The sequence below is a fragment of the Lissotriton helveticus genome, chromosome 7 (assembly GCF_964261635.1).
Source record: "Lissotriton helveticus chromosome 7, aLisHel1.1, whole genome shotgun sequence".
Taxonomy (NCBI): domain Eukaryota; kingdom Metazoa; phylum Chordata; class Amphibia; order Caudata; family Salamandridae; genus Lissotriton; species Lissotriton helveticus.
Genome location: NC_136068.1, coordinates 1,929,569,857 through 1,929,597,504, shown reverse-complemented (window position 1 = coordinate 1,929,597,504; position 27,648 = coordinate 1,929,569,857). Strand labels below are relative to the sequence as shown.

General features: G+C 46.5%; 1 protein-coding gene across 1 annotated transcript in view; it reads left to right on the top strand.

The window, feature by feature from the left end:
* LOC144770915 (uncharacterized) overlaps window positions 1–26,468 on the top strand; it is a 61,779-nt gene extending 35,311 nt beyond the window's left edge. The window contains exons 2-5 of the mRNA XM_078655731.1: window positions 752–844; window positions 7,610–7,708; window positions 19,021–19,119; window positions 20,454–26,468. Coding sequence (XP_078511857.1) covers window positions 829–844; window positions 7,610–7,708; window positions 19,021–19,119; window positions 20,454–21,454 — 1,215 coding nt within the window. The 5' untranslated portion in view covers window positions 752–828 and the 3' untranslated portion in view covers window positions 21,455–26,468. The remainder of the gene's footprint in view (window positions 1–751; window positions 845–7,609; window positions 7,709–19,020; window positions 19,120–20,453) is intronic.
* Window positions 26,469–27,648: the final 1,180 nt, after the last annotated feature.

Here is a 27,648-nt window from a genome sequence, read left to right as displayed (position 1 = left end):
TATGGACGTGATGGCTCGCGTCAGGTTGCCATCTAATATGTCTGGGAAGGTCCTATATATATATATTCCTAAATATTTGAACGTGGTGGGGTACCATGGTAATCTTTCGCCACTGATCCTGATTACTGGCTCTGGGGTGTCAGGGTCGAATGAATACACCCCTGATTTGGCCCAATTTACCTTTAGGCCCGACATAGCCTCGAAGGTGCGGAAGATGTCCGACAGCTCCGGTGGTATTTGAGTTAGGTCTCTAACGTACAGGAGCAGGTCGTCTGCGTACAGCGAGACTGTGTGCATGCCATCCGCTAACTCGCTTATACCCATATAATGAGTCTAGTATGTACACACATACCTGTATAATGAGCCTGGTATGTACACATATATAACCATATAATGATCCTTGTACGTACATGCTTATACCCGTATAATGATCCTAGTATTTACACACATATGTAGCCATATGGTTGTGTGTGCGTATCTGTGTCGCTCTTTTCCTCCTGGTGCAGTTCTTCCTCTGTTACATCACTGCCTGTTTAGTTTTACTCGGTGTCTTCAGTATGCTTTGTTTTTTCTGTCCGTGGCTGTATTTGTATTGCATTGACCTTCTGTGTGGTTGGGACACCCACAAACATGTTGCATGAAGGTCGCCCCTGTCACACACGTGTGTGGTGCACAGAGAAGGTTATGAACATTCTAGTCCTTGCAGAGACCAGTGAGAGAATCATGAATGTCTGTTTTATGTTCTACACAGGTCCTGTTGTTACCAATGCCTGTTTATTAGCACCTGAAGAGAAGCAAGAGCTGCCCCCTGCAGATCACCGGCGTGGCATGGATCCTTCCGAGGGTGAGTAAGGAGTGCGCGTCCGCCCTCAGGCAGTGCACGGAGCGCATTGGCACACACATGTACACATGTAGGCAGATATTGTACCAGCGACAGGCTGACCTGGGCACAGATGAACACACGCACACATGGCAGAGCACACGCGCTCCGGTCTGGTGGCCTATCAACACTTCTACACCTGTGCACATCAATTTATGGCCAGCCTATTTGGGTTTATGCCCCCAGTGCTTAATTTGTAAAAAAAGATAGGAGCCCGGGCCCTCGTCAGGAGGCCACTGCAGCTTGCACCACACATTGCCCCCGCCAGCCCTGCCAGTGACAATATCAACTCATCTACTAACCATCACACGCTACAAGTGTGACAATTCAGACTATTCCAGGCCCCTAAAGATATAAGAATGGCTTGGGTGGCAGTTATTAGTCATTGTTAATGTATACTCAATTAATAAACAGCTGTTGTTGTGCTCATCCTTAATTAGGCAGACAACGCCGCCATGTGGTAGACTGTCACGAGAGCTGGTTTTGACATTTAACTGCTGGTACCGAGCACCGGAAACCACTGGCTCAAATTAAGCACTGCGCCCAATGCAAGTGCAGTCGGAGCGTAATTTCAGTGTGTGTTTTTTGATGCCTTGCTATTTATCAATATTCAGATCAGCTAGGTTTCATCGTCTTTCTCCTGCTTTTGCATTATATTTGTATTCCACGTTGAATAATTATCATTTTGCGTAATTCAGTTTATCAAACCCTAGTACATGCCATCCTCCTTTCCAAGCTTGAGGGCTGCAAAACTCTTTACATGGGCATCCGAGATTACATTTGTTTGTTGTGAGAATTTGGCCTGGCATATGATGTCCACTAGTGGGCACCTTGCACCAGTCCAAACGACCCTTATTGATGGTAGGTTCAAAGACAACCTTTATAGAAAGCTATCCTAGTGGTAGCTGTGGAGAGCAGCATTCAGGCTAAGTCTTGAAGGAATGTAATGCAGCTTGTTTTACCAGTCTATAATCCCTTGAATAATCAAATGAAAGGAGAACCACACCAGGTATATATATATATAACATATATGTATTTATTCTAAATCACACCCCTCTAGTCTCTTTATGAGGCTAGAGGCAAAAGTACAATACAGGAACTTAAATAGCAAACAGTAAATTAGCACATTATGGGCTAGATGTAGGTAATTCGTACTTACCGATTCATAAATACCGAATTTTACCGATTCGGTATTTATGAATCGGTAAATATGAAGGGGGGAGATGTAGGTATTTCTACAAATTGAAATACCGAATCTTTAATATTCGGTATTTACCGATTCGGTAAATACCGAATCGGTATTTCCTATTGATTCCTATGGGCTGTGAAGCCCATAGGAATCAATGGGAAATACCGATTCGGTAATTACCAAATCGGTAAATACAGATTCCTGCCAGGGTGCAGGGGGTGTCACTTTGACACCCTCTAGCACCCCAAATACAGGCATGTGTGCCATGTGGCACCCAGACATGCCCAATTGAATTGGGTGGTAAAATACCGAATCTGTATGGCCTTTGGGACTCTGAAGAGTCCCACCTACATTTGGATTTACCGAATCGGTAAAATTACCGATTCGGTATTTTACAGCATAGGTAAATTTACCGATTCGGTAAATTTACCGATTCTGTAAAATAAATGCCCCTACATGCCAATTCTTAAATACCGGTTGGTAACGGCCGAAATCAGCCGTTACCGACCGGTATTTAGGCTCCTACATCTGGCCCTATATGTTTTGCCCTAGGGGCCACACTAACCATATACTAAGAAAGTGGTATAAGTACCGCTCTAAGCATAGAGACAAGGCCTAGGGCCTGTAGAACCGCTGGGGCAACCAGGAACGACCCAAGGTAGGGACGCAGGAGACCCACGGGGACGCGTGCAGTGTCTAAACACAGCCGTGAATCACCATTGACTTCTATGAAGAAAGTTAAAGTTGCACGTTTAGAGATTAAGGACACTTAAGAGTGGACTACGGTAAAACCCCTTCAGTACTAGACACTTCGAGAGTCAAGACCCACAGGAACACCGAAGTACTCGTGTTACCTCACCCAGGGAAGCCGGGTGCATAGGTGTCTTTTCGTGTCAGGTTTCGCCGTCGTGTCCAATAGCGAGCTGCAAAGAAGTGCTGCAGGCGACCAGGAGAAAAGTGTCTGGATGGATCCAAGGGTGGATCGGAGATCTGAAGAACCTGAAAGCAGAGGGGGCAGCGTCTGGGTCACTAGCCAGTGACCAGGATGGCGACAAGAGGATGCCAGCCGATGTCGGGTGCTTTCAAGTGATGCAGGTGAAGCTTGACTCTTCAGCCACGAGGACCAGGAGGCGTCGACGATGACCACGAAGGATGTCGAGCACTGCAGCATAGGTATCCGGATTGGACACAACAAGCCTTGCCAACAGCACAAGATGATAAGATTGGCATCGGAATAGACCAGCAAGGTCTGAGGGAGTCACCCTTTGGAGGGGAGTCAGGGCACATTTGGAGCAACCAAGGAAGCCCACGAAACAAAGGATTGTCCTTCGGGGGGACCAACCAGTCGACGGACTAGGGATCGCGAAGGAGCCTCGAGCTGAAATGCTGAAAGCGGTCCCACGGAACACTCTTGGAGTGTAGGCCCACAATCTTCGATGCAAAAGGTGCTCAGGGCTTGGACTACAAGTAGCCCAATGCACATCTTCGGTAAAGCGCTGGAAGTCGATGCACTAGCAAATGTGCAGGATGTCCAGGAGTTCTGGTCCCACGTCTCTCGTGATAGCTACAGGTCTCAGCTTTGCTGGCGACTCGTGTCAGCCTCGGAGATGTCTGGAAGTCCGTGTCCTGTGTCGCAGATTCTTCGGGATCTGGTGGGAGCCTTGAAAATGCAGACTGGCAAGATGCTTCTTTGGAGCCTGTTTGAACAGGGGAGTCACTCCTTGACCCCAAGAGAGATTTCTTCCATCTTCCAGTCAATATGGAATGTCGAAGCTCCAAGATTTCTGTATCAGAGTTTCGTCCAGGGTAATCTAAAGTCTTAGTGACTGGGTTCCTATACTTATACCAAGTTTAGGGGTTGGACTAACTCTAGGGTCCCACCTATGGGAGGACCTGGGGAGGGGGTGGTTACACCCCATCCCCTTTGTCCAGTTTCGCGCTAGAGCTGGGGCTGAGTGCCCCAGCAACCGGTTTGAACTGGGGTATGCACAGGGACACCTTGTATGCCCCAGGCACTATCTGAAAAGCATTCACTGAATGCAACCTACCCTGCCCCAATACACTAAAGCCTGTCTGGGGAGGTGCTAGCACCTCCCCTGACAGGAAACCTATTGTCCAGCCTCCGCTGCTGGTGTTTCGTCCAGCAGCAGGAGGTCAGACTCGTGTCTGTGGCAGCAGCATCCATTTTGTGATGCTGGGGCTCTTTTAAACTATTACCGGGTAAGTAAGTGTGTTATTGTCTTCTGCCTCTAGAAGGGTGGAATGCTACCCCTGCCGCCAGAACTGGTGGGGGGAGGGGAGGGCGGTGGTATTTCAAAGTGTTTGACACCAAAAACGACATGTTTTGATAAAGCCAAACCAAAGTTAGCATTAACCGCGAGGATTATAATGCACTTAAGAGTTGTGTTTTGGTGTGGTCTGTGTCTGCCTTGTCAAATGTTCTTTTTGTGATGTGATGCTGTGGAATATTTTTACTGAATGGCATTTTGTGTGGATTTATGGACATTTTGTTTAGGAAATAAGCATGTTGTAGATTTTGGGCACCCCATTTATGGAAAGGACCTTTCCAGACCCGAGATCTCATGCACAGAGCCAGAAATGTGCTTGTTTCCTATTGGTCAACAAAGTTATGACCAACAGCAACACACAGTATGAGCAAATATGATTTGGTTAAGGCGATTCTGTGCTGGTGCTGGAAGGCTCACCAATTCAGCTCTTCAGAAAGGAGACATGCATGGACACCCGGGAACCATGCAGGGATACTCTTGAATCATGCGCAGGCACCCGGGAACCACGCATGTGCACCCGAGAACCACGCATGGACACCCGAGAACCACGCATGGACACCCACGAACCATGCAAGGACACCCGGTACCCACGCATGGACACCTGGGAACCATGCAGGGATACTTGGGAACCACAGACAGACACCCGGGGACCACAGATGGACACCCGGGAACCACGCATGGACACCCGAGAGCCACACATGGACACCCGAGAGCCACGCATGGACACCCGAGAACCACGCATGGACACCCGAGAGCCACGCATGGACACCCGGGAACCACGCATGGACACCCGAGAGCCACACATGGACACCCGAGAGCCACGCATGGACACCCGGGAACCACGCATGGACACCCGGGAACCACGCATGGACACCCGAGAGCCACGCATGGACACCCGGGAGCCACACATGGACACCCGAGAGCCACGCATAGACACCCAAGAACCAGACATGGACACCCAAAGACCACGCATGGACACCCGGGGACCACAGATGGACACCCGAGAGCCACGCCTGGACACCCGCGAGCCACGCATGGACACCCGCGAGCCACGCATGGAGACCCGAGAACCACGCATGGACACCCGGGAGCCACACATGGACACCCGAGAGCCACGCATAGACACCCAAGAACCAGACATGGACACCCAAAGACCACGCATGGACACCCGGGGACCACAGATGGACACCCTAGGTTCTATGAGAAAATCGCAATTTGAGAATCGCAATTCCAAGGGTGCCAGGGTGTCCGAAGGACACCTGTTGCACCCCTGGAATGTGCCTCTAAATACAAGTGGTGCACATACATGCCCTAAGGGCATGTCTGTGCGCCACATGGCACTTTGAATTTTAAAACAAATTGCATTTAGAAAGGGAATCGCAAAATACCATCTACTTGGAGTAGGTGGTATTTTGCGATTCCTTAAGCCAAAATCACATTTTACAATTCACTCCTACATAGCATTTAAGGAATCGCAAAATTGCGATTCCTTAAATGCTTGAGCAAAATAAGGAATCGCAATTTTTGCGATTCCTTATTTTGCTAATGTGCACCTACATACCAAAGCACCGTTTGCGAACGCCGAAATTTGCCGAATTTCGGCGTTTGCAAATCGCAAACGCCTACCTACGTATGCCCCATTGTGTTTTACACTGTTTGCGATTCCCAATGGGTCACAGTTGACCTGCCTCATTAATACTTTTGAGGTAGGCCTCAATTTGCGACCCATTGGGAATCGTTAAAAACACAGGGATGGTGGCCTGCTGGGGTCAGCAGACCACCATGTCTGTGTTTGCTTTTAAATAAAGCAATGTTTTTTTTTTTTAAAGCAGCCCGTTTCCTTAAAGGAAAATGGCATGTGGTTAAAAAAAAAAATAAAAGAGAAAAGTTTTCCTTTCATTTTTTAAAAGCAGGCAATGGTCTGTACAACCATTGCCTGCTGTTAAAAAAATGTTGTTGCATACATTCATAAAGAGGACCCCTTCCTGTTTGGGAATGGGTTACCACCAAATTAAATTTGGTGGTAAAAAGCAACTGTTTTGCGACCACATTGTGGTCGCAAAAACATTCATATATACCATTACAAGTGGTTTGTCACATAGAAAAGTGCTTTTTACCGATCACAAATGGTTTATTTCTGCAAATCGTGCTGATTGCGACTGAGAAAAAGCTACGAACAGGTGGCCCTTAGTGTCTTAATATATTTTAAGTGACTTGGCCCTCGTAAGAAGTAGTATGCCAATCCTTCTCAAGCAGTAACGCTTGCCTGCTCCTAAATTGAGATTAGAAGCCAGCCCAAAATCTGCTAAACGCAGAAGTTGGCACCCAGTTTTCATACCCCGCACTGAGTGAGTTAAGTAAGAATTTGCTTGCAGTTCTCCTTTTTGAGGTGTGGGACTCAAGATAATCAGCAGTTTCTGAGTTTGCACCTTAAAACTGCAGCCACTTGTAATGGTGCCTTTCATTGGTTTTTTCCAATAACTGTGTTATTTTGACTCTAGATAGATTGTGAATATCTCCTAATTAGGGCATTCCCTCTGCACCCAGGGCTGAGTGAGGGGTGGTTCTCAAATGACATGAGGTCATGACGAGCCCTTTGTGGAGACTCTGCTTTAGCACATTTGTGTTTCAAAATGACCAAGTTTACTTTTACAAACCTCCTGTGAGGGATTCCGCAATGGAGAGAGTGTGGAGCCCCTTCCCGACCCTAACCCCTGCTGACCCTTTGCGTAGCCGTAGACTGTTCTTCTAACATTTGTACCTCCAGACGCGACACCCGCTATCCTTCCCACGACCTCAGGTGTAACACTAACTCCGGCCTTCTGTTGAGCGGAGAAGTGTGGCTCACTGGTTAGAGGCGGCAGACCCGTAAGCAGAGGACGGCCCGGGACCAGGGTTCGATTCCCGGCGCGGCAGGGTCGTGGACCAGGGTCAGCGGACTCGATAATTCTCGCCTCGGTGCCTACTCTAGTCAGAGACCACTCTCGGCAACTCTGGGCATCAGCTTGCCTCATCTTCACAACGGCCCCCCCTAGACCGCCGGGGATGCTTGGTCGCACCTTAGAGATACCCATCAGTGACCATCTCTCAGGGTGAGCCAGGACGGGTTCCCCAGCGGTCGAAGCGTGGAGATACTCCTCCGGGAGTCGATTCCTAGCGCTATATAAACCTGCAATTAAATTAAATTAAATCAATTAAACAATGCCTTGCTGTATGTGGTAATTTTACACCTCATTTGTCTTTGTACACCAGGGTGTGAAATCATTGCCATTACTATAAAGGAGGAGGAAGAGGCCCATTCTATCAGCCATGATGACAGTCAGACAGACGAGTGCACCAGTGGACCCTTGGGTAAGTATGCGTTGCTTGCAGACTGGAGAAGTGCACAGTGACGAAACCCCATGACCCACCCCTGGCAAGCGTGTGTATTATGTCATATTTAGTCAAGTTGGGCTTTTCTTCTATTTCTCATCCCATGTGTCTTCTGATAATCTTCATTTCCACTTCAGGATTTCTTGTAACTGGGAAAACTCCTTTCTTGGTGTAGATGCCATTGTTTTTGCTCTCCAGGGTACACTTGAATATGTGCATAAAGCGTGTTCCTCTTTACATAACAAAGGAAAATCAATCCCCTGATCCCCAGCGCCGGAGTGGGACAGAAAATAGGCCTGTGCACCAAAATAAAAGTGGCCCCCACTAGTGAATGAGATTCCTCAAAAAGTGGCCCATGTCTGCAAATTAGGGCAGTGTTGAACTTGTATAGACATGTTGTATAAGTGTTTTGCAAGGTATGGGAGACTGAATAACAGTAACAACCGGCCCAGCAGACCCTAAAACAGACCCAAAAACAGCCTACACACTGACCTGTCAGACCAGACCACCAGGCCCTGCATATTGGCCCTAAACAAAAACAACAACAAAAGAGTGTTCGTAGCTCATCGGGAAGGCGAGATTCAGAGCACTAAGAGAAAAACAACACCCATTTGGTGTTATAGAAAGCCCTCACTCACCGACCTAGTCGGTGACATGCTTCATCATTGGGCCCCACTGGGAGTGGCCGAGTGCCACCCCAGTGTGCTTCAACGCCAAATTTACTGCGGAGCGGGTAATGTGAAGTTGTGAGTGGCTAGGTGGTTATATAGGTGAATAAAGGAAGTGTAAGTGGTGAGGTTAAAAATGTCTTAATTGTATCAAAAAAATCCTTTATTGCCTGATCAATAAGACATATTAAAATATGTGTAGGAAAACTGAGCCAATTAGATTGAATGGCTTGTTTCCTATAAATTTACGTGCTGGTCAACATGTTTCTGCCAATGTTGGTGTTAATTTACCTGGCATTCGTCAGGACTTATGGTGTACTAAACCCCGGCGGTATGGACACGCTAAGGCCCACCCTACCAAAGGACGTGAAAGTAAAAAGTTATGTCAAAAAAAGTGCAACAAAATGATAGGTACTCGCAATTTTGGAGGCCACGCAAAAATTAAAATGCACTTGACAGGTGAGATTCTATCACACCATAGACCTCGGGAGGGGGTGGTGACGCAATTGGCACACCGCCCTCAGCATCAAGCACCCGCTTGGTACCTGCTACTGCCCTCGGGAACCGGGTCTCGTGGATGAATGGCCCTAAACACCAGCTCGACTCTGCTTCTCACTCCTATAAGCTCAAGCAGGGACGCGCGTCCTGGTGCTGGTGGTCTGCAGTGTCTGATGACGTAGTCGGAGCCATACGTGTTGTTAAGCAAAAGCACTTAAGTCTTTTAAGCAAAAGCACTTAAGTCTGTCTGCATAATGCTCCCTTGTCCCTGCAGCCAGACAGACCGTTCACTTGAATTGGTGTTGGAAAGGATATGTGATGAAGGAGCTGGTGACTGCTGGAAGTAGCTGCCAAGGTTTCCCATGCCTGGCTACCAGTTCCCAGGCTAAGTGAGAGACCGTCAGTCACTAAGCGCACCGTCCGCAGCATCTACAGCACTGTGTAGTGAGGTGGGAACAGATGGTTTCAGTTTGAAAGTTCTGTGGTGCTGTGCTGTTAGTTAGCTGGCCGGCTCCACCTTTATCTCACCTCAGCCTTGGGGTTTTCCATGCAGCGAGTGGGTTTGCGTCGCCATTAGCTGGCCGAGGTGTTGGTGGCCAGAGGTACTGGCTGAACATGTGGAGTTGTAATCGTTCATGGGTGGGACGCTTGGGAAGGTCATGAGTTCCACACTGGCCAGGTTCCAGTCCACATTATGGTTTTTTACCAGTCTCTGTTGTTCTATGTTCCAGCTGTGCCTGAGGCCACTCCTGCTCTGCCAGCTAGCCCCGCCCCCTAAACTACAAATGCACAGTAGCACAAGCCCCCCAACCTGACCACTCAAGCAGTTCATCTGCAACACACCCAAGAGTGACTGACTCCTTGAGTATCTGCAAGTCTCCTGATGTGCAGGTCCTAAACATTCATGCTGTGTTTGACCCTAGTTTGTACCTCTTATCACAAGAGACAACATGGACCTTATTTTGGCACTGCACAGCAGGAGATTTAGTTATGACATTAGGGCGGTAGGGTGCTGGACCCACCCCAATCCTCTCTACTGGAATACGCTTCCATAATCACCCGTCCAGACACGGCAGGCTTGTTGGTTGAGGTCAAAGCTAGAGTTGAGTGTAGAACTCCGAGACTGGAAGGCTGACTCCCGCCCTCAAGCCAGATAGGAAAACACTAAATTAAAATTTAACATTTTTATGCACAAGGCAATAGCAGGTAACAAGATACAGGATCCATAGTAGACACTTCTCCAGTAAAGACTCGGAGAGATATTTTCCATAAGAAAAGTTTAGTCCTTTTCACCTCTAAAGCAATATCCTAAATTTCTATGCTCCACATCTAAAAACAGGTGTCATGGCAGCATTGCAGCTTCTCCAGCCTCTGATAGTCCATACTTACCTGTTACTTCAGTAGTAATATGGGACAGAGGAGCTCAGTGCGGAGGCGGGATGGAGCGCATGGGACAGAAAAGGAGGGCGGTCCCTGGAAGGGTGTTGTGTCCACTGCCGTGCTCTCTAGTTAGTGCGACCACGTGAGTAAAGCGAGAGCCCAGGGTCGCGGGGATGGAGTGCTCTACAAATCACTGTTATATTACTGCCACCGCAAACCCCTTACGTGCCCTCCTTCCCACCAAGTCACTGGTCTTATCAAGTCCTGCACCGGTCTCGTGGTCTTCCTCCTTCCCCGGTCACCAGCTCTGTACTTCTGACTTTTCGTTCTTTCTCTTTGGTCTTTACAAGCAGTTTCTCCTCACTCCCTTTGTCCATGACTCCTTTTTTAGGTCTCGTCTGGCGTTGCCATGCGAGGGCTTCTTGGAATCATTACGGATTCTGAAGCTTTCAGAGGCGGAGTTGAAGCCCCGCCCATCTTTTTCATTCGTTTGGTCTCATCCTCCATGCAAAACGCAGGCTCGCGGTTGAAAAGGGGGCTTCCTTGTTACCGCCCTGTCCACTTTTGGCCCCGTCCACGGGGATTGGATCTCTCACTTGCGACGTTACACAGTCTCCTTCATTAGCTGGGACACACTATATTTTTCGCACAACGCCGACAGCTTGTCGTGATCGCTGACCCACTTGTTAAATCTGATATGACTCTCTTATTGAATGTATCACACCTGAGACGTGTAACCAAAGAAATGTAAAGTATAATACAGATTTATGATCCAGTCGCCTGCAGGATCTGTGGGCTGTCATCGTTTGTAAACAAACGTGCTAGGGAAACGCATTCAGACTGCGGCTCTGGTTGTGCCATGTATTTCTGATCTGCTAAAAAAAAAGAGATACAGTCAAACGCAGCAGGCTCGCCCGATGGATGGCCCTGCTCTGGAAGCATCTAATAAAACATCAGCAGAGTAAGTATGGCTCTACGGATGCTACACGTGGCAGCCACTGAACTGCTCGCTTGGAGTCGAGGCAGGCTTCAATGGCTGTATAAACATAAATGTCACAGTTTCAATAATTCATTGACGCTTAATTGAGCAAAGCATAAGAAAAAGGTGTACGGGTACTATTTTAGCGACTTGGACATGTGGCAGATGCTCTCAATTTTGTTGGGGTGGCTTCGGCACCAGAGGCAGTCTCAGACTGGCAGCGCATCTGCAGACACATGCCCTACTGTGGTTGCCCTTATACTCCAACCTCACAACTCCAGGGGAGTTGGTCTAAAAAGACAACATGCTAGGGGCGCCGTATTTTTGGGCCTGTACAAACAACAAGCCTATGGCCGACCCCGAGGTCCTGGCTAATTACAGACCCATTTCTCTCTTACCAACCTTCTACAAAATACTGGTAAGACACGTCCACTCACTACTCTCACAATTCACTGAAAATAACAACTCTCTTCTCCCTTCTCAGTCCGGCTTTCGAGCAGGCTACTGAGACAGCATTACTGGGAGTCACAGAGAAACTCCGTCTACTCTTAGATGAAGGTCAGACAGTCGCACTAGTTCTATTAGACCTTAGTGCGGCTTTCGATACCATCTCGCACAAACTGCTGGTGCATACCTTAAAAAACTCAGGTATATGAGGTTCGGCACTTGATTGGATCATTTCCTTCTTGGACAGTCGCACTTTTCAAATTATGTCAACCACATCCCGCTCCCAAATCTACACTGCACCGCACCGAGTACCCCAGGGCTCGATTCTTAGTCCGCTACTATATAACCTTTATGTTAGACCTCTAGCGGATATAGCAGACCAAGCTGGACTAACTCTTTTTACTTATGCAGACGACTCGCAAATTATTTTCTCCCTCACTAACTCCAATCCCTTGGCACCCTCTGATCTAAAATTAGGTCTCAGTAATATTTCCAACTGGATGACAAAGAACCAGTTGAAACTCAATGGTGAGAAGACCGAGGTCCTTATCTTGGGCAAACAGAAAGACCTTTGGAAACTTTCTCACTGGCCCACTCAAATGGGTAACCTCCCTAAACCTATTAGTCACCTTCGGAACCTGGGCGTCATTATTGACGATACACTGTCTATGCACCAACATACAGTCAAAGTGACGGCACTCTGCTTTACCATTCTGAAATGCTTAAGAAAATCATATGGATGTTGCCCGTCTGCACTCAAAAGACTGTCGTTCACGCACTTATCACATCAAGACTTGACTACGGCAACATTCTATACCTGGGATCAAACAAAGCCGTAGTCCGTAGACTGCAGCTAATTCAGAACTCAGCTGCTAGGCTACTTTGTAAAGTTCCTAAGACCTTTAGTATCTCTGGGTATCTCCGAGAACTACATTGGCTCAGGGTGGAGAACCGGATCAAGTTCAAAGCCCTGAGCTACATGTTCAAAATAAAGGCAGGCACAGCTCCTCACTACCTTCAGGCCTTAGTTCGCCCTTACAAACCTTCCCGCTGTCTAAGATCTGAAATGCTAGGTAACTTTTTTGTGCCTAGGATCAAACTTTCCAGAATGGGAGGAAGATCTTTCTCTTTTTTGGGCCCATCCATCTGGAACACACTCCCACCCAGCATACGTAAAGAAACTGACTATATCCGCTTTCGCAGAAACCTCAAAACCTGGTTGTTTGATCAGTAAGATCACCTGCAGGACCTGCTAGCTCTAACTCATGTCCGCTCCGGCGCCGGGAAACCCTTTTTGGCACCGGCGTAGCTAGGTGAGGGCGAGGGGGGCGGACCGCCCCAGGCGGCGCTCTTTTAGGGCGGCAGCCATGCTCACTGGTGGCTCGTTGCGGAGGCCTTTATAATTTATTTGAGGACACTCACAGTAGTGTCAGTCAGTGTTCTCAATTAAATTATGAAGGCAGCTTCAACGGGCCACCAGTGCCGCGCGCACTGCCCCTGTTTGAAGCGCAAGCAAGCTCACTTGCGTACAACTGCTGCCTGCAGCGCACTCACGCTACACGCACGTGCGTGCGCGACCGGGTCAGAGGGGAAAGACTCCAATGAGCTCTCTCCCCTTCGTAGGCGTACATGTGGGCAGCAGTGCGTGCGCAGGCAATGGACGTCGAACTGAGGCGTGCAAGCCAGGGTCCGTATTTGTGGTAAGTACAGCCTACAGCCTTTGAATTTTATTTCTGTGATATTTGCCGCCGCCGCCGCCCGCCACGTACCGCGTTTGTTTGCTTGTGAGTGTGGAAAACCCCTTACAGCTTGGCCCCCCACACCGCAGGGGATACAGGGCCTGTGTTCAGCCACTGCTAGGTTGAGCACAACTGCACTACAACACCCCGCGCGCTAACCAGGGAAATTCAAAGAACCAGACGCTTTTTTGGGGAGAGTAAAGTACACCTCGAGTCGCCCTCCTCGGGAGGGTAGCTGTCATTATCTTTTAAATCATTCACCCGTTTCGCCACCCATGACCACCTTCCTAATAACAGTCCATGTTCACTGATTGGGACCGCACCCCAAAAGCATGTGATGTCACTCTCGGTGGAGGCTTGGCGGTTTAAGATGCAATTAGCGGCTCCTGAAATACTGCTGTGGAACAAGCACCACTGCACCTCCGCCCCAGATGCGTTTTCTCTGCCCCCTCCCAGCCCCCAACTACTTTAGATCCTCGAAGTAAGCTGTCCTGTTTAATATGCCAGGACGTGTCGGCTGTATGAGCTACTCATCAAATCACCCCTGCGGATTGCACTCCACTTGGAGGCTGGCACTTATAAAGGGTGGTTTTTTTTTGTAAATAAACTTTACACTTGCAAAGAGGCTGGCAAAACTCGTGCTTTGGGTGCAACTCTTCCCAGCTATAATCGATATTTATTGTTTAGAAAACACTGTCTACACATAGTCATTTATTCCCTCCAGTTTCATTATGGGTTGTCTCTTTTTCGAGTAGATTACCGGGGAAATGGAAACAACAGCCATCTCACCCAAGGAGGCAACAGCTTCACCGGTCTTGCGAAAATTACGATCTGGGCAGATCTCTGGCTTCTTCCAATCAGGCACGCTTTGTGGCTCTAACGCAAGTTGCGCCCAGGTCTTTGCTTCAGACCCCAGCCCCAGAAGAATTGTACGGTGCTCCTCCATCTGGTACCTATGCCATGGAGCGAGCCTGTCTGCCTGCAACAGGCTGCAGGAGAGTTGCATCCCCCCACCCACGGACTCCACTTGCCATATCCTAATCCTGGAGGTGTACGCTGTTTGGCACCTACTGTTTTCAGCTGCTCAATGGGTAATGCAGTTGGTTCTATGCGCTCATCTGTTCTTTGGACCACCTTGGGGAGTGTTATCATGCCACTGTGCCCCGGCACTACCATGGATTCTTTTCGATCTAGCCTAGGACCACACCCGGCGCCTTAGTGAGTCTCCATCGTGCCTCCCACCCCTCATTTATTTTTTGTTTAAGCAATTTTAGCAACACTTTGCAGTCGTCAGAAAATATTCCAGATTCTGCTCAAGGGCATGATGGGCATTGGATGTTTAACACCACTCAGAAGCTGCTCTTTGCAAGGCATGACTCAACCACTGAAACCACCTACCTGAGACTGTGAGTGTTAGGCATGAGCAATCAGTTATCTTGTTCTGCACGAAGTCTTGTCCTTTGCAAGTGGGAATTTCTGAAACAGCAAATCATCACCAGATGAGGGCTGGGTGGGTTATACTTCACCTCAGCCAAAATAAGAGAAACTTCAGAAACCTCGCAAAGTGTAAAATGTATTGATTTATGTTTAAAATGTTGTTTACAGACAAAGGCATTTCCCATAATAATTACAAGAAGGGTGTGCTGAAGAGTGGCTGGGATGTGGATACTAGATCAATCTCCAAATATGGCACAGAAATGGACCAGTTAGGGGCCCTGCTCCAAGGCTCTGCTGGGAAGTAGTGCTCTGATGAACTGCGTAGAGGACCCTTCTCTCAGCTGACCATTGACTCTTTCTTTATTGGTGGCATGTTGTCTTTATTTGGAAAATGGTCTAACTTCTAGATAAATAGACACACTCATTTAATTCAGCTGGCTACTTGCCTACAACCCTCAGGTGGCACCCATTAGCCATCTAACTTTGCTTGGATTGGCACATAGAGTTCTACATAATAAATGTTGGAAGCATGAGAGCCTGCCACCTGTTCTGTAACTGTACACAACAGACTTACAGGATAATTGAAAGGGGCTTATAGGCAGTGCTTAGTTTGCGAGATACAGAGTGTGATTGCTCGTCTCCGTCGCTCTGCTGTTATTTCATGCATGTATTCACACTTGTGAAATGACATTATGTCTATGTTCGTGCGTGAGCGGGCCCGAAGCAATCAACCCCCTTTCTTGTGCTGCAGACCACACCGGACACTGTGTGCTCATATAGCACACACTCATATACCACACAGATCGCAACGCGTAGGGTGACCAGATTCTCAAAACAAAAAACCGGGACAGGTCATTGACATAGAAGTAGGACTACGGTTTGCTGTAGCCATCGACATAAAAGTAGGACTTTTTGACAGCTGTCATAGACATAGAAAAATGACTACAATTACAGCTCCCTCCAGAGACCGAGATGAATCATTACAGACAACAAATCTGAGGTCTTTTATTGGCACCCCTCTCCTTTACGCAGCAGCATTAGTACTTTTTATTACATTTACACTTTTAATGACTATAGCATATATTTGCCAAAAATCAATAAAACCTCATAGGCTAGCAAACGCCAGATTTACTAGCTTTATCAATGCTCGTTTCTATAGCTGCGCTTCAGCACCACGTAAAGTACAACTCACTAATATTGCTTAGTTGCTCCTGACAGAAAAGCATGGGAGGTAAACTGCGGAATGCTTAATTGCCGAAGGGCAGCCAATGAAAAACAGGGACATTTGTGTGTTTAAACAGGACACTGTTTGAAAACAGGGACATTTGAGTCACTTGGAGACAAGTGTCGGGACATGGGGACACTTCTCCAAAAAACGGGGACCGTCCTGGGAAAAAGGGGACGTCTAGTCACCCTAGCAACACGTCTCATGGAAATATTGACTGATCTCAGCGGACATTTCTAGAGATATCAGTCTCTCTTAAGGTGTCAGTGTCAGGGTGTAATGTAAGGTGTGGTTTGACACTGCAGGGCTGGTACTATCCTACACAATGGCGCAGTGGACCCGTAGGTGCTTTGTGCAGTTGCATAAACACACACTGACGACCGCAAGCTAGGTGAGTGCTCCACACATGTAAACACACACATATAAGTACCGTGCATGGCCTTCTACTCTATTTATTATATTTAAACGTTCAGTCATTTGAAAGCGTTGGCGTTCAAGAGACTGTAAAACGTTGGAATTATTAAAACCACCGAAAATGTCCTGAAAATCAACAATCGAATATACTAGCAGAGGCACTGCAACGCGAACGAGATGAACATATTGGAACCACAATCCAGTGTTAGCGTGAATTCCACATAACTTTCTGGGGGAACAATTAACTGTTTAATGAACACACGCGCAGACACCGTCAGTGAGGTGAGTGGTTTTGGTTATGATTGAAAGGTTTTCCAAAAATATTACAGTTTCGTTACTCCAGCTTATCTAAAAAAAAAAATGAAATGGTTGAGTACATTTTTTTTCTTAGAGATGTTACACTAAAAAAGTGGCAAGATTAGCCCTTCTTCAGTAATATTTTCTCGCAATGATGAGGTGAGTTTCAGAGTATACGCAGACAGACAGGTACAGATCAGTGCACAGAAAAACAAAGACGGCCCACGAATACTCCTATGCTTCTGTCTCCGCCAACTGATACTCCTTTCAGAGAGTTTCTAGTGGCACGGTTCCTCTTTTCCCCCATAAACCTCCCATTTTAGTATTACCAGTTGGGCCCCACTTGGTGAAGGTTCTAACTTGCCCACTTCTGCCAAAATCTCACTATCCCCTCACATCCCAAGTAGGCTGTCAATTCTTTCCAAATGGATATCACCATCTGTGTGTAGGTAGGTGTATTTCTTCGACGTCTGTTTCTGTATAATGCTGCTGCATAGCCGCTTATGCCCTTTGCATACCTGTCTATCCTAACCGTAGTTGCTTCTTGAGCTGCGGATACCCAGTTGTTCATAGTTGCCAGCTGTGTGGCTCAATAATATTTCTTGATGTCAAATAGACCGTCCACCATCATATACTCACCTACTCCATTTGTTTGTATCAATAGGGGGGCCCCCTTCCCATAATAACAGCCTGCTCTCAGCTTCCAGCCTCATTACGAATTCCTTTGGGATGCGGCAAGGAGTGATCTGGAGCGCACACAGAAACCTGGGCATGGACACCACCCTAAAAATGGCCGCTCTGCCCAGAAGTGACAGCGGCAGAGTCCACCAGTGGTAGGCATCACTCTCGATATAGGCAAGCAATGTGTACGGGATTTGGTCAAAGAACACATTTATATTTCTTGTTACATAAGTGCCCAGGTATCTAAAGCCCTCAAGTGCAATAAGAATTTGTCAGTCCCTTGGCAATCTCGATAATCCTCGTATAAGAGGGTATATGCGGGATTTTTCAAACTTTATTATATACCCAGAAACACATTCAGTTTTCTGGATATAGTCCGCTCGGGTTTCGACGCATATAGCAGAACGTTGTCTGCAAACAGAGAAATTCTTTTCTCCCACATCTTGGCCCATCACACAATGGATCCTCTCTAATACAGACACCAAGGTACTCAACGCCATTGTAACAAGCATTGGCATAGCCAATAGGTCTTGTCTTTGGGACCTTATAAGTGTTTAGCCATGCAACGGTTGATGATGTGCACCAAGGATATTGTGCCGCATAACAAAATACTTATAAGGTCCCAAAAGCGAGACTATGACTGGGGCAGCCTGCCTGCTCAGTATCAAATAGGACCCTATGGTGTAAAGGGATTATCACCTAGATTCATCAATGTGAAATCGGCTCGCAAAGGGCCGGATTCTGAGAATGTGGCCCTTTGCGAGCGCAATTTTTGCATTTGGGATTCATCATCCCAAATGCAAAAATCGCTATTATAGAATTCGCATTTTTGCGAGGAATTGCATTTAAGGAATCTCTATTTGAGATTCCTTAAATGCAATTCATTAACCATTTTTAATTTGCGAATTTGCAATTTTTGTCCGCTATTTACCACGAATTGTAACTTTGTGGTAAATAGCGAAAACTTAGAAAAATGCACTTCAGTGCATTTTTCTAAGTTGCATGTTGCACACACACATGTCCTTTGGACATGTGTGTGCGCAACACGTGTGTACATTTTCATTTCAGGGGTGCTACAGGGTGTCCTTTGGACACCCCTGCACCCTTGAAATCGCATCCTTATTTGCGATTAGCAATTTGCTAATCGCAAATAAGGAAGATGTAGGAATCGCATTTCTTTATGCAATTTCTACATGAATCCCGTTTTGCAAGTCCTTAATAGCGATTCCTTAATAATCGCTATTAAGGACTCGCAAAACGGGACTTTGATGAATCTAGGGGTTAGTGAAAATGTTCCCACTGAAGATTCAACAGACAACTGACTCCCACCTTCCAGGAAGAAGATGCAGATGTCTCCAGGGCCACACAGTAGTAAGGCGCCGCCATCTGCCAGTCAGGCCTTCCGCTAGAATTAGAAGCTTTTCTCTCATTGAACCCCATTATATATGAATATGTTTGATGCCGTTGAAATTGACCCTTCTAATGTCGTCAATTTGTAACATTATACATATGTTTCTTCGTGACAGGGCACGAGATTATTTCATTTCGTTTCAAAGAGGAGGAGGACTTTGATGGCTTCGGCTGTCGCCAGACGAACGGATTCGAGGGTGCCGGCGGGGGCAAAGGTGAATAAATGGAACTTATCAGCTTGGGATCCGAGGAGATCCATGGTGGCAAGAGAGCCCCCTCCACGTGACAATGAACATGTTCTGTGTCCTTTCCGACATCTACGTGCATGCACACATTAGAATTTCTTGAGTGCGTTCATGTGTTGAAGGAGAAGCTATTGGTACAGAAGGAGGTGGACGGATGGGCAAGGGGGGAGTTTGTTTCATTCACTTCTGGAGTTGGAAGGAGCTGGGAGTTCCCTGGTAAATGTGTTTTACATAGATGCATTTTTAGCTTATTTCTGAAGTGTGGAGGATATTGAGGGCACATTGCATCCTCCCTGGACCTCTAAATGCCAGCCTTTCACTGTGCCAACTCTCAGCCAGATGGCAGACACTGCCTTGGTGTGAAGGGGTATTATGAGTTAATGGTGTTAACGTGTTCAGAGTTATTGGGCCACCTGATGCCATGGGAGGTGGACATGAAAGGATTGGGGTTAACATTGATCATTCTACTAGTCTCGTACTGGGTACAGCGTAACATTCTGCAAGCCATTGCGTAGCAATAGCTGCACTTGTGAGTGGAGAAATGGTGTCGCCCAAGGACGATGTCCCTCACTGAGAAAGTACATTGTATGCAGGTAGAGAAAGACCACGGGGGCTGACTTATACATTTCAAATCTCCTTCATCCCATCGTGTTTGGGATTGGTGAAAGGTTCAGTAATAGGATGTATGACGTTTCAACGCATGCTTTTACCACGCATGCCTTTATAACGCAGGTATTACAACGCAAGTCATTACAATGACTTGCGTTGGGGGGCGCTGGATAGTGGAATAGTTTAATTTTCTATTCCAACTCCAGTCCCCATGGATAATAGGGAAGGTGTTGGATAGAAAATTAAACTATTCCCTATTCAACAGCGCCCTCCAGCGAAAATCGTTACAACGACTTTCACGAGATTATTATTCGTTGTAATTCCTGCGTTGTAATGGTAGTGCGTGGTAAAAGTTTCGTTGTAAACGATGTTCCCCCAGTAAAACATTGTAAAAATGATACGTTTGAAGAAGCCATTTATGCAAACTTTCTTGGCTGTTCCTTTGAAGAAATCCTTCACCACATTCCAAGAGCTCATTTGGGCTGGATTACCCAGGTCAAGACTACAGAACTTTTCTGCAACAGGAAAACCTTATTTTTTACCTGTCCCAGAACTACCTAAAGCTTGTCTGTCACTCAATTTCTTAGTATCTGCTAATCAATGGAAACTTGATATTTGTTGTTCACTAATGTACTGTTTGCATAGCATGTGACACATTTTCATGTATGACATTTGAACTTTCTTTTATTTTGCAGAAGACGCTGAAGATAACCCAGAGAGATTAAATAAGAATAGGAAAGACTCCTTGGCAAGCACTCAGTGGACGAGGGTCAGTCTTAAAGAACACCAAAAATGCAATGAAAAACAGAGACTCTTTCCCTGCAGTCAGTGTGACAAGAGCTTTTTTCAAAAGAAACATCTCAAGTGTCACCAGAGGATTCACACAGGGGAGAGGCCATTTTCCTGCACTGAATGTGACAAGAGTTTTACTCAAAAGACGCATCTTAAGAATCACGAGATGACTCACACGGGGGAGAAGCCATTTTCCTGCACTGAATGTAACAAGAGTTTTACTCAAAATATAACTCTTCAGCAGCATTTGAGGGTCCATGGGGGAGTGCATCCCTTTGCCTGTCCTGAGTGTGGCAAGAGCTTTGTTCTAAAGAGCCAGCTTCAGCGCCACAACCAAGTCCACTCAGGAATCAGACCTTTTTCCTGCAGCGAGTGTGGGAAAAGCTTCCCTCGAAAGTATTATCTTGAACATCACCAGAGAAGTCACCGGGGCGAGAAGCCGTTTTCTTGCACCAAGTGCGGGAAGCGGTTTACTTTGAAATCTGCTCTTCTGATTCACGAGAACATCCACAAAGGTGAAAAGCCATTTTCCTGCCCCGAGTGTGAGAAGAGCTTTACTCAGAAGGCAACTCTTCTGCAGCATTTGAGAGTTCATGGGACACTGCATCCCTTTGGCTGTACTGAGTGCGATAAGAGCTTCACTCTTAAGAGCCAGCTACAGCGCCACCTTGTTGTCCACTCGGAAGTGAGGCCCTTTGTCTGCAATGAGTGTGGGAAAAGCTTCACTCGAAAGTTTCATTTTGAACGGCACCAGAGGTGTCACACAGGTGAGAGGCCATTTTCGTGTAGCAAGTGTGGGAAGCATTACTCTCGGAAATCTGTTCTTCAGCTTCACCAGAAAATCCACACAGACAAGAAGCTCTTCACCTGTACAAAGTGTGAAAAAAGTGAGGAAACAACTTAATTATCACCTCAAAATCCACACTCAAGTGAATCCTTTTCCCTGCAATGAATGTGAGAAAAGCTTTGTTTGAAAGATGGATCTTGAAAATCATGGGAGACTGCACGTGGTTGAGAAGTTCATTCCCTGAGACGTGTGTAGCAGGAGCTTTATGTGAAAGACAGATATTTTGAAGCACCTGAAAGTCCAGAAGGATTGAGCTGATTCTCCTTTCAAGGGGCCGGGCAGTAGGTGCAGAGCAACCTGGTCCTCTGTTCTAATCATGGTCACTAGGGGATCATTAAACTCTGGATACACTCACTTCACTTATGAACACATGTCCACTATTGAATTGTTTGGCATGCAATGCAGTACCCATGTCCTCTCCTCGCGAGGAACATTTGCGCAAGCACTAGCCTACTTAGGCTCTGAACAACAACCTCAAGCCGGTGAAAACGCTCCTGATTCCCTCTACCAAGCCTCATTATCCCGCTCGCTGTCAGTAGTGTACTTTGAGTCAAAGTTCAGTCCATGGTGATTTTTTAGACCCCCTGATTTTGTGTTCTCCTTTGAGTTCTGCCAGGTTCAGTCACAGCCACATGGTAGTAATGGGTGTAAAACGGACATACGCTTTGAGCTTTTGCACCGGTTTATTACACTTGCGCAGCAAATGAGAGTAACTATGGAAAAAAGTTGTTTTATCTCTTGTTTTTCTTGCAGAATTGATTTAGACAGTCATTTCCACTGGTGCTTAGTTTCCACTGCTCTCCTACTCGAGCCTAGAGTTGAAACTGGACTCAGATGGCATTTGCACATTTTACAACTATGATTTGGGTTTAGACTAACCTGTTTCTTGATAGGCGATGTCATTTGTTAGAGTAGGATCACATGTTTTTGTGGGTGCTGTAAGGGACACATAGGACCAGGTAGGCATTTATCAAGGTCTCAGTCACACAATAGAATAACCCTGATAACAACATGTTTTTATTTGGCACTTCAAACCATTATTTTGCTGTCTTACAGTAATGAAAATAACTGGTTTTACTATTACCCAATTTAATGGTAATTGGTTTACCAATCCTGGATGGATTGATAGCTTAGTTCGCTTGTGAAAGATTTAAACTCATGACCTTCAAGCAACAGCACAGGCCAATGGCTAGTGTTTAATTCACTCATCCCACTTTATACAGAAGGTGCTGACAAGCTGGAGGGGTCGGCCACAACAATATAGCACTTACTGGGAGGCACTGCCCTGGGCATGAGAGTCCAGACTCTCTCAAGTGCACGTCTTGCAAGAGAGAAAATGTACAATTAAAAACTTGTTCAAGCACTGAACATGTGCAAGTACCAAGATGGGGGAAGTTACCTGCAGATCTACAAGAGACTGTTGTTGGCCGGTAACGCCTTAAAGAAGGGCTCAGGTTGTCTGGTATTCTCCCTGGGATAAGTAACATTTTGGAAAAACATGTCAACTTAATTTTGTTGGAATTCTTAGAGGATCATGATATTCTGCACTCTATCCAGACTGGATTTCCACCCTACCGTGACACAGAGACTGCTCTTCTGGTCGTGGTAGAAGAAGCCAAAGGGCTGCGAGATCGAGTAGGCTCCGCAGCGATTATCCTCCTGGATATCAGCTCAGCATTTGACACTGTACGTCATGACATTCTCACTGACCGATTGCAGAGTTCTAGAATCTCTGGAACAGCCCTTTCCTGGCTTAAGTCCTTCCGCGAACAAAATGACTTTTCAGGCCTTTGATAAAGGCTGTTCGCCAGATACCCTCCCCCCTAAAATGCGGCCACTTGCAGACATCCCGATAATCTCTCACGCAGATAATACACAATTGGTCTTCTCTCTTACTCAGAAGCAAGACACCCTGTCCCCCTTATTAGACCCTTGTTTAGAGAAAGTTGTCAGCTGGATGAATAACTCCTGTCTTAAACTCAATGGAGACAAAACGGAGCTTATGATCCTTGGCAACAATCCTAACTCTTCCATGAGTTTGGGCTGGCCGAGCTGTCTAGGTCTCCGACCTGCCCCAACAACAGCCATACATTCCGCCGCTCGGACAGTGTACAACACTTCCAGACATCAATCCGCCCGACAAGCCCTGAACTCTTTTCATTAGCTCTTGGTGGCCGAGAGGATTCCATTTACATCACTTTGTATTGTCCAGAGGGTGCTCCTTGACAAAGGGCCTCTGATCTCCCGCTCATTGTTATCCTCCTATCTCCCTGAGAAAACTTTGTGATCCTCCAGCGCACTTTTGGCCAAAGTACCTATGGCAGGTGGGAAAAATAAGGAGGGAATTCCTGTGCATACAATGTCGCCAAATTGTGGAATACCCTCCCCATTCTCTGCGATCTGCCAAAATGGAACTTCTTTTCCAAAAACTGTTAAGGATTTGGCTCTTCCAGAATCGGTCCCTTTAAATCTCCTTAACGAGTCTATGCCGCACTATCAGCAATGGGATCCCTATGGGTAACTACACGCTCTATAAGTGCTTTATAGAATACAACACTTGAGCAGACCCCAAGAATGCTGCCATTAACAGAGCCTTGTCTCACTCCAGTTTTCAAATCAGTCTTGAAAACACAGTTAACTTCTGGAAAGCAAAATCCAGCCAAACTCCACCAGGTAGAGCATGAGCGAGACAGAAGGATGATTCCGTGTAGCAGAATGTGAAGTGAGCCTTATTTATGCATGACTTTAGCAGGAAGTGTATCATCAAACAGGAAGTGTGTCCTCAGGGCAGTGTCTCAATAAAGGACATGTGCAGGACACTCTCTTTTAGGGAGCTATTATACACAGTCTCTTCTCGTACCTTCCACTATGCACCGGCTCATAGTCCATTTTGTAACTCCAGACTTGTCTTTTGTCTGTCAGGTTACTGCACGGGCGCATTCTGTAAGCAGCAGTTGCATCCTCCTCACCATGCTATGATCTTGGTATAGGCACCTGCAGATGCGTGCATTTATTTCTTCAGGTGCACTATCTTGCGTCCACCTTGCTGCCCCCACCTTGTTAATAATAGATGGCTATTCCTCTAGTAGTAAAGTCAGCCTTGTCTACGAGATCTTCGATTCCAGACCCTGAATTCCTTGTTTTATGAATAATTGAATATTAGAATTTGTAGAGCGCATGGCTACGTCTAGAGTGTTCCGGTGCTAGCCCTACAGCAGAAGGGAGGGCAACACAGCTTAGTCTTTGAATAGGAGAGTTTTCAGTTGTTTACGAAAGGTCTTAAAGTTAGGGATACATCTGAGAGACACTGGGAGATCATTCCAATATTCGGCTGCTAGTACTGAGCAGGCCGAACTGACCCATTTCTTTCATCTGGTAAAAGGAATACATAGCAGATGGGCTGACTGAGACCTCAAGAATCTTTTAGGAAAGTAGGAGTCAGTCTATCCTGTAAGTATTTAGGTAAGAACTACACATTCGTTCTCTGTGTATATATGAGGTCTAAGGACCTGAGACTAAACTCTGTCACTGTATAATACCCTAATTAGGGGTTGTTCTGACTATGCGTATCTGGTGCTGGGTGCCATTCTCTAGTCACACTTGTGTCAAGGTACTGGGACCGCCTGTATACCTATGGTTTCATGCTGCTCAGATCGCTGCTACAGAGAAAGAGTGTATAGTTTTTACGCAGGGATACACATCTAGCCCTGAAGAAGGCATAAGATTCGTTAGGACTCATTGCACGAGCCAAAACATGTTGGCACCCTAATAACCAAGGTTAATTGAGATGTAGAATCTCAACTAGAACCTTGTACTATATGTTTTACCCATACCTTCAGTACATCACCAATAAAGAATTTTACTTTGGGTATATTGCAAGGTAGTTTTCGGAACCCTTCACAAATACTTTCCTTCTGGATCCCTGCATCATCCAGCTCAGTTTTATCTCAGAACTCCCAAAGAATGATTTTTTGGTTGAGTCCGCCCTGGTGGTACCCCCCTACCAGGGTGTGGATGGGCACTGATGATGAAGCATGTCACGATAAGTGAGTGAGGTGTCTACTCCAATATATTTGGATGCCCCTGGAAGATAGTAGAATGGTGGCCTGTCTTAGGACTTCTCTTCTCTCCCTCCCTTCGATCTAGTTGCCCACACGTGAGCAAGTCTTTGACCATCTGCCAAAGGTGGAGACCCACTTTGCAGACCTGCTAGAAGGGGCAAATCAACACGTCCAGGAATGGAAGATGAATCCGCTAGGGCTTCAGGATACGTTTGTCAGTGGGGTACTTCCACAGTTGGTCTGTTTGTCTTTTGTAAAATGAAAAATGTCCTCTCCAGCTACCCAGTCCCACAGTCAAGGGACAGTGCACTGAGGATGAACTGGTCAGGGAAATTTGCCCGCTCCTTTCTATCACTGCCTCTGATCCCATACGTTAAGTGGAAGATGAGGCAGGAATTCGTGACCCTCATTTTGGCAGCACCAAAATTGGGCAAGACAGTTTGGTACTCGATGCTGTTGGAAATTTTGGTTCACATCCTCACAAAACGTTTCCGCTGAGGCCAAATATACTGACTCCACACCACAGCCAGCATAGACATCAATGCCTCTCAAGGCTTCTGTGCAAGATATCAGCTGTTCTCTTACACATCTGCAAAAAACTAGATTGAATGCACTACCATGTTTACATTTAGCTGCAGTAGTAACCTGCACACACAACATTCATCTCTTTTTAAAATGCCTGTAGACAAGGCCTTTGGAGGGTGATTCTTGTAAGAACTCCTCCAGCACCAATGAGGCACTTGAACATAGCAGTAGCAAGACTAATCGGTCTTCCTTTCGGGCCACTATATGCTTGTGATGTGCCATTGTCATACTTGAAGGCAGCCTGTCTTGTTGCTGTCACCTCTCTCAGGATAATCGGTGAGTTGCAGGCATTAACAGTGGAGGAACCCTATATTCAATTACATAACGGCTGAGTGATCTTAAGAACAAACCCAAAATGTCATCAAAAAGTCGTGTCATGGAAAGCACACAATTGAGTTGCATATTTTCTTCCTGCACCGAGAACCCGTGGCTTTGCCCTCTCTTGTTGTCAAAAGAGCGCTGATCTACTACATTGGTAGAACTAAATCTACATGGATGGCCTCCTACAGGCGTTCCTTTCTCCAAGAGTGGGCTCACCGGATGGATTGATGTGTGTATATAGATGTGCTGTGTTGAGGCTAAGCATACATGTAATGCATTGAGAACATTCCACTAGCAAGAAGGCAGATCCTATGTGCATTTTAGGGAACATCTCCATGGCAGACATATGTAAAGGTGCTATCGGGTTAACACCACACATATTTACCAAACACTTCTGTGTGGATATTTATTTATTTATTTATTTATTTTTTAACATTTAGTATAGCGCGAACAAATGCCCGGAGGCGTCTCGGCGCTGTAAACTGCAGGCTCTCCTAACTTTGGCTTCTGGACTCTAGAGGTTAAACAGCCATGTTTTCAGCTGCTTCCTGAATACAAGCAAATTAGGGCTGGATCTTATGGTTTGCGGGAGTGTGTTCCACAATTTCGGGGCAGCCACCAAGAAGCGTCTGTCTCCCCAGTTAACCAATCTAGTGCGTGGTACTACCAGATCGTTCATCTTAGCGGACCGAAGTGGCCGAGAAGGCTGATATGGGATAAGATGATCTCTCAGAAATTGTGGGGCCTGTTGGTGTAGTGTTTTATATACAATGCACAAGGTTTTAAACTTTATTCGATTTTTTACAGGCAGCCAGTGAAGATCTCTCAGGGTGTTCGTTATTGGCTTAAATCTCGGAACACCTGAGAGTAGCCTGGCCGCCGCGTTCTGTACAAGTTGCATTTTTTTAATAACTCTAATTTGAGCGTTGGCAAACAAGCCATTACAATAGTCTAGTGCCGACAAAACAAGGGCACTTATCAAGGTTCTACCCACAGAGTCAGGGAGAAATGGTAGGATCTTTCTTACCAGGCGTAGTTTATAAAAAGCTGCCGAGGTCGTCTGGTTGGCATGAGCCATAAAATTCAAGTTATCGTCGAAGGTGACACCTAGGTTTCTCACCTTCGCAGTTGGTTTAGGCACGGCTCCAAAGGATGGTGGCCACCATGCCGGGGACCAGCTAGGATTAAGGCGACCAAACACTACCACCTCTGTTTTTTCAGAGTTCAGCTTTAGGCGGCTTCCGGACATCCATCGTCCGATAGCCAGCAGTCCTGCCTTAAAAC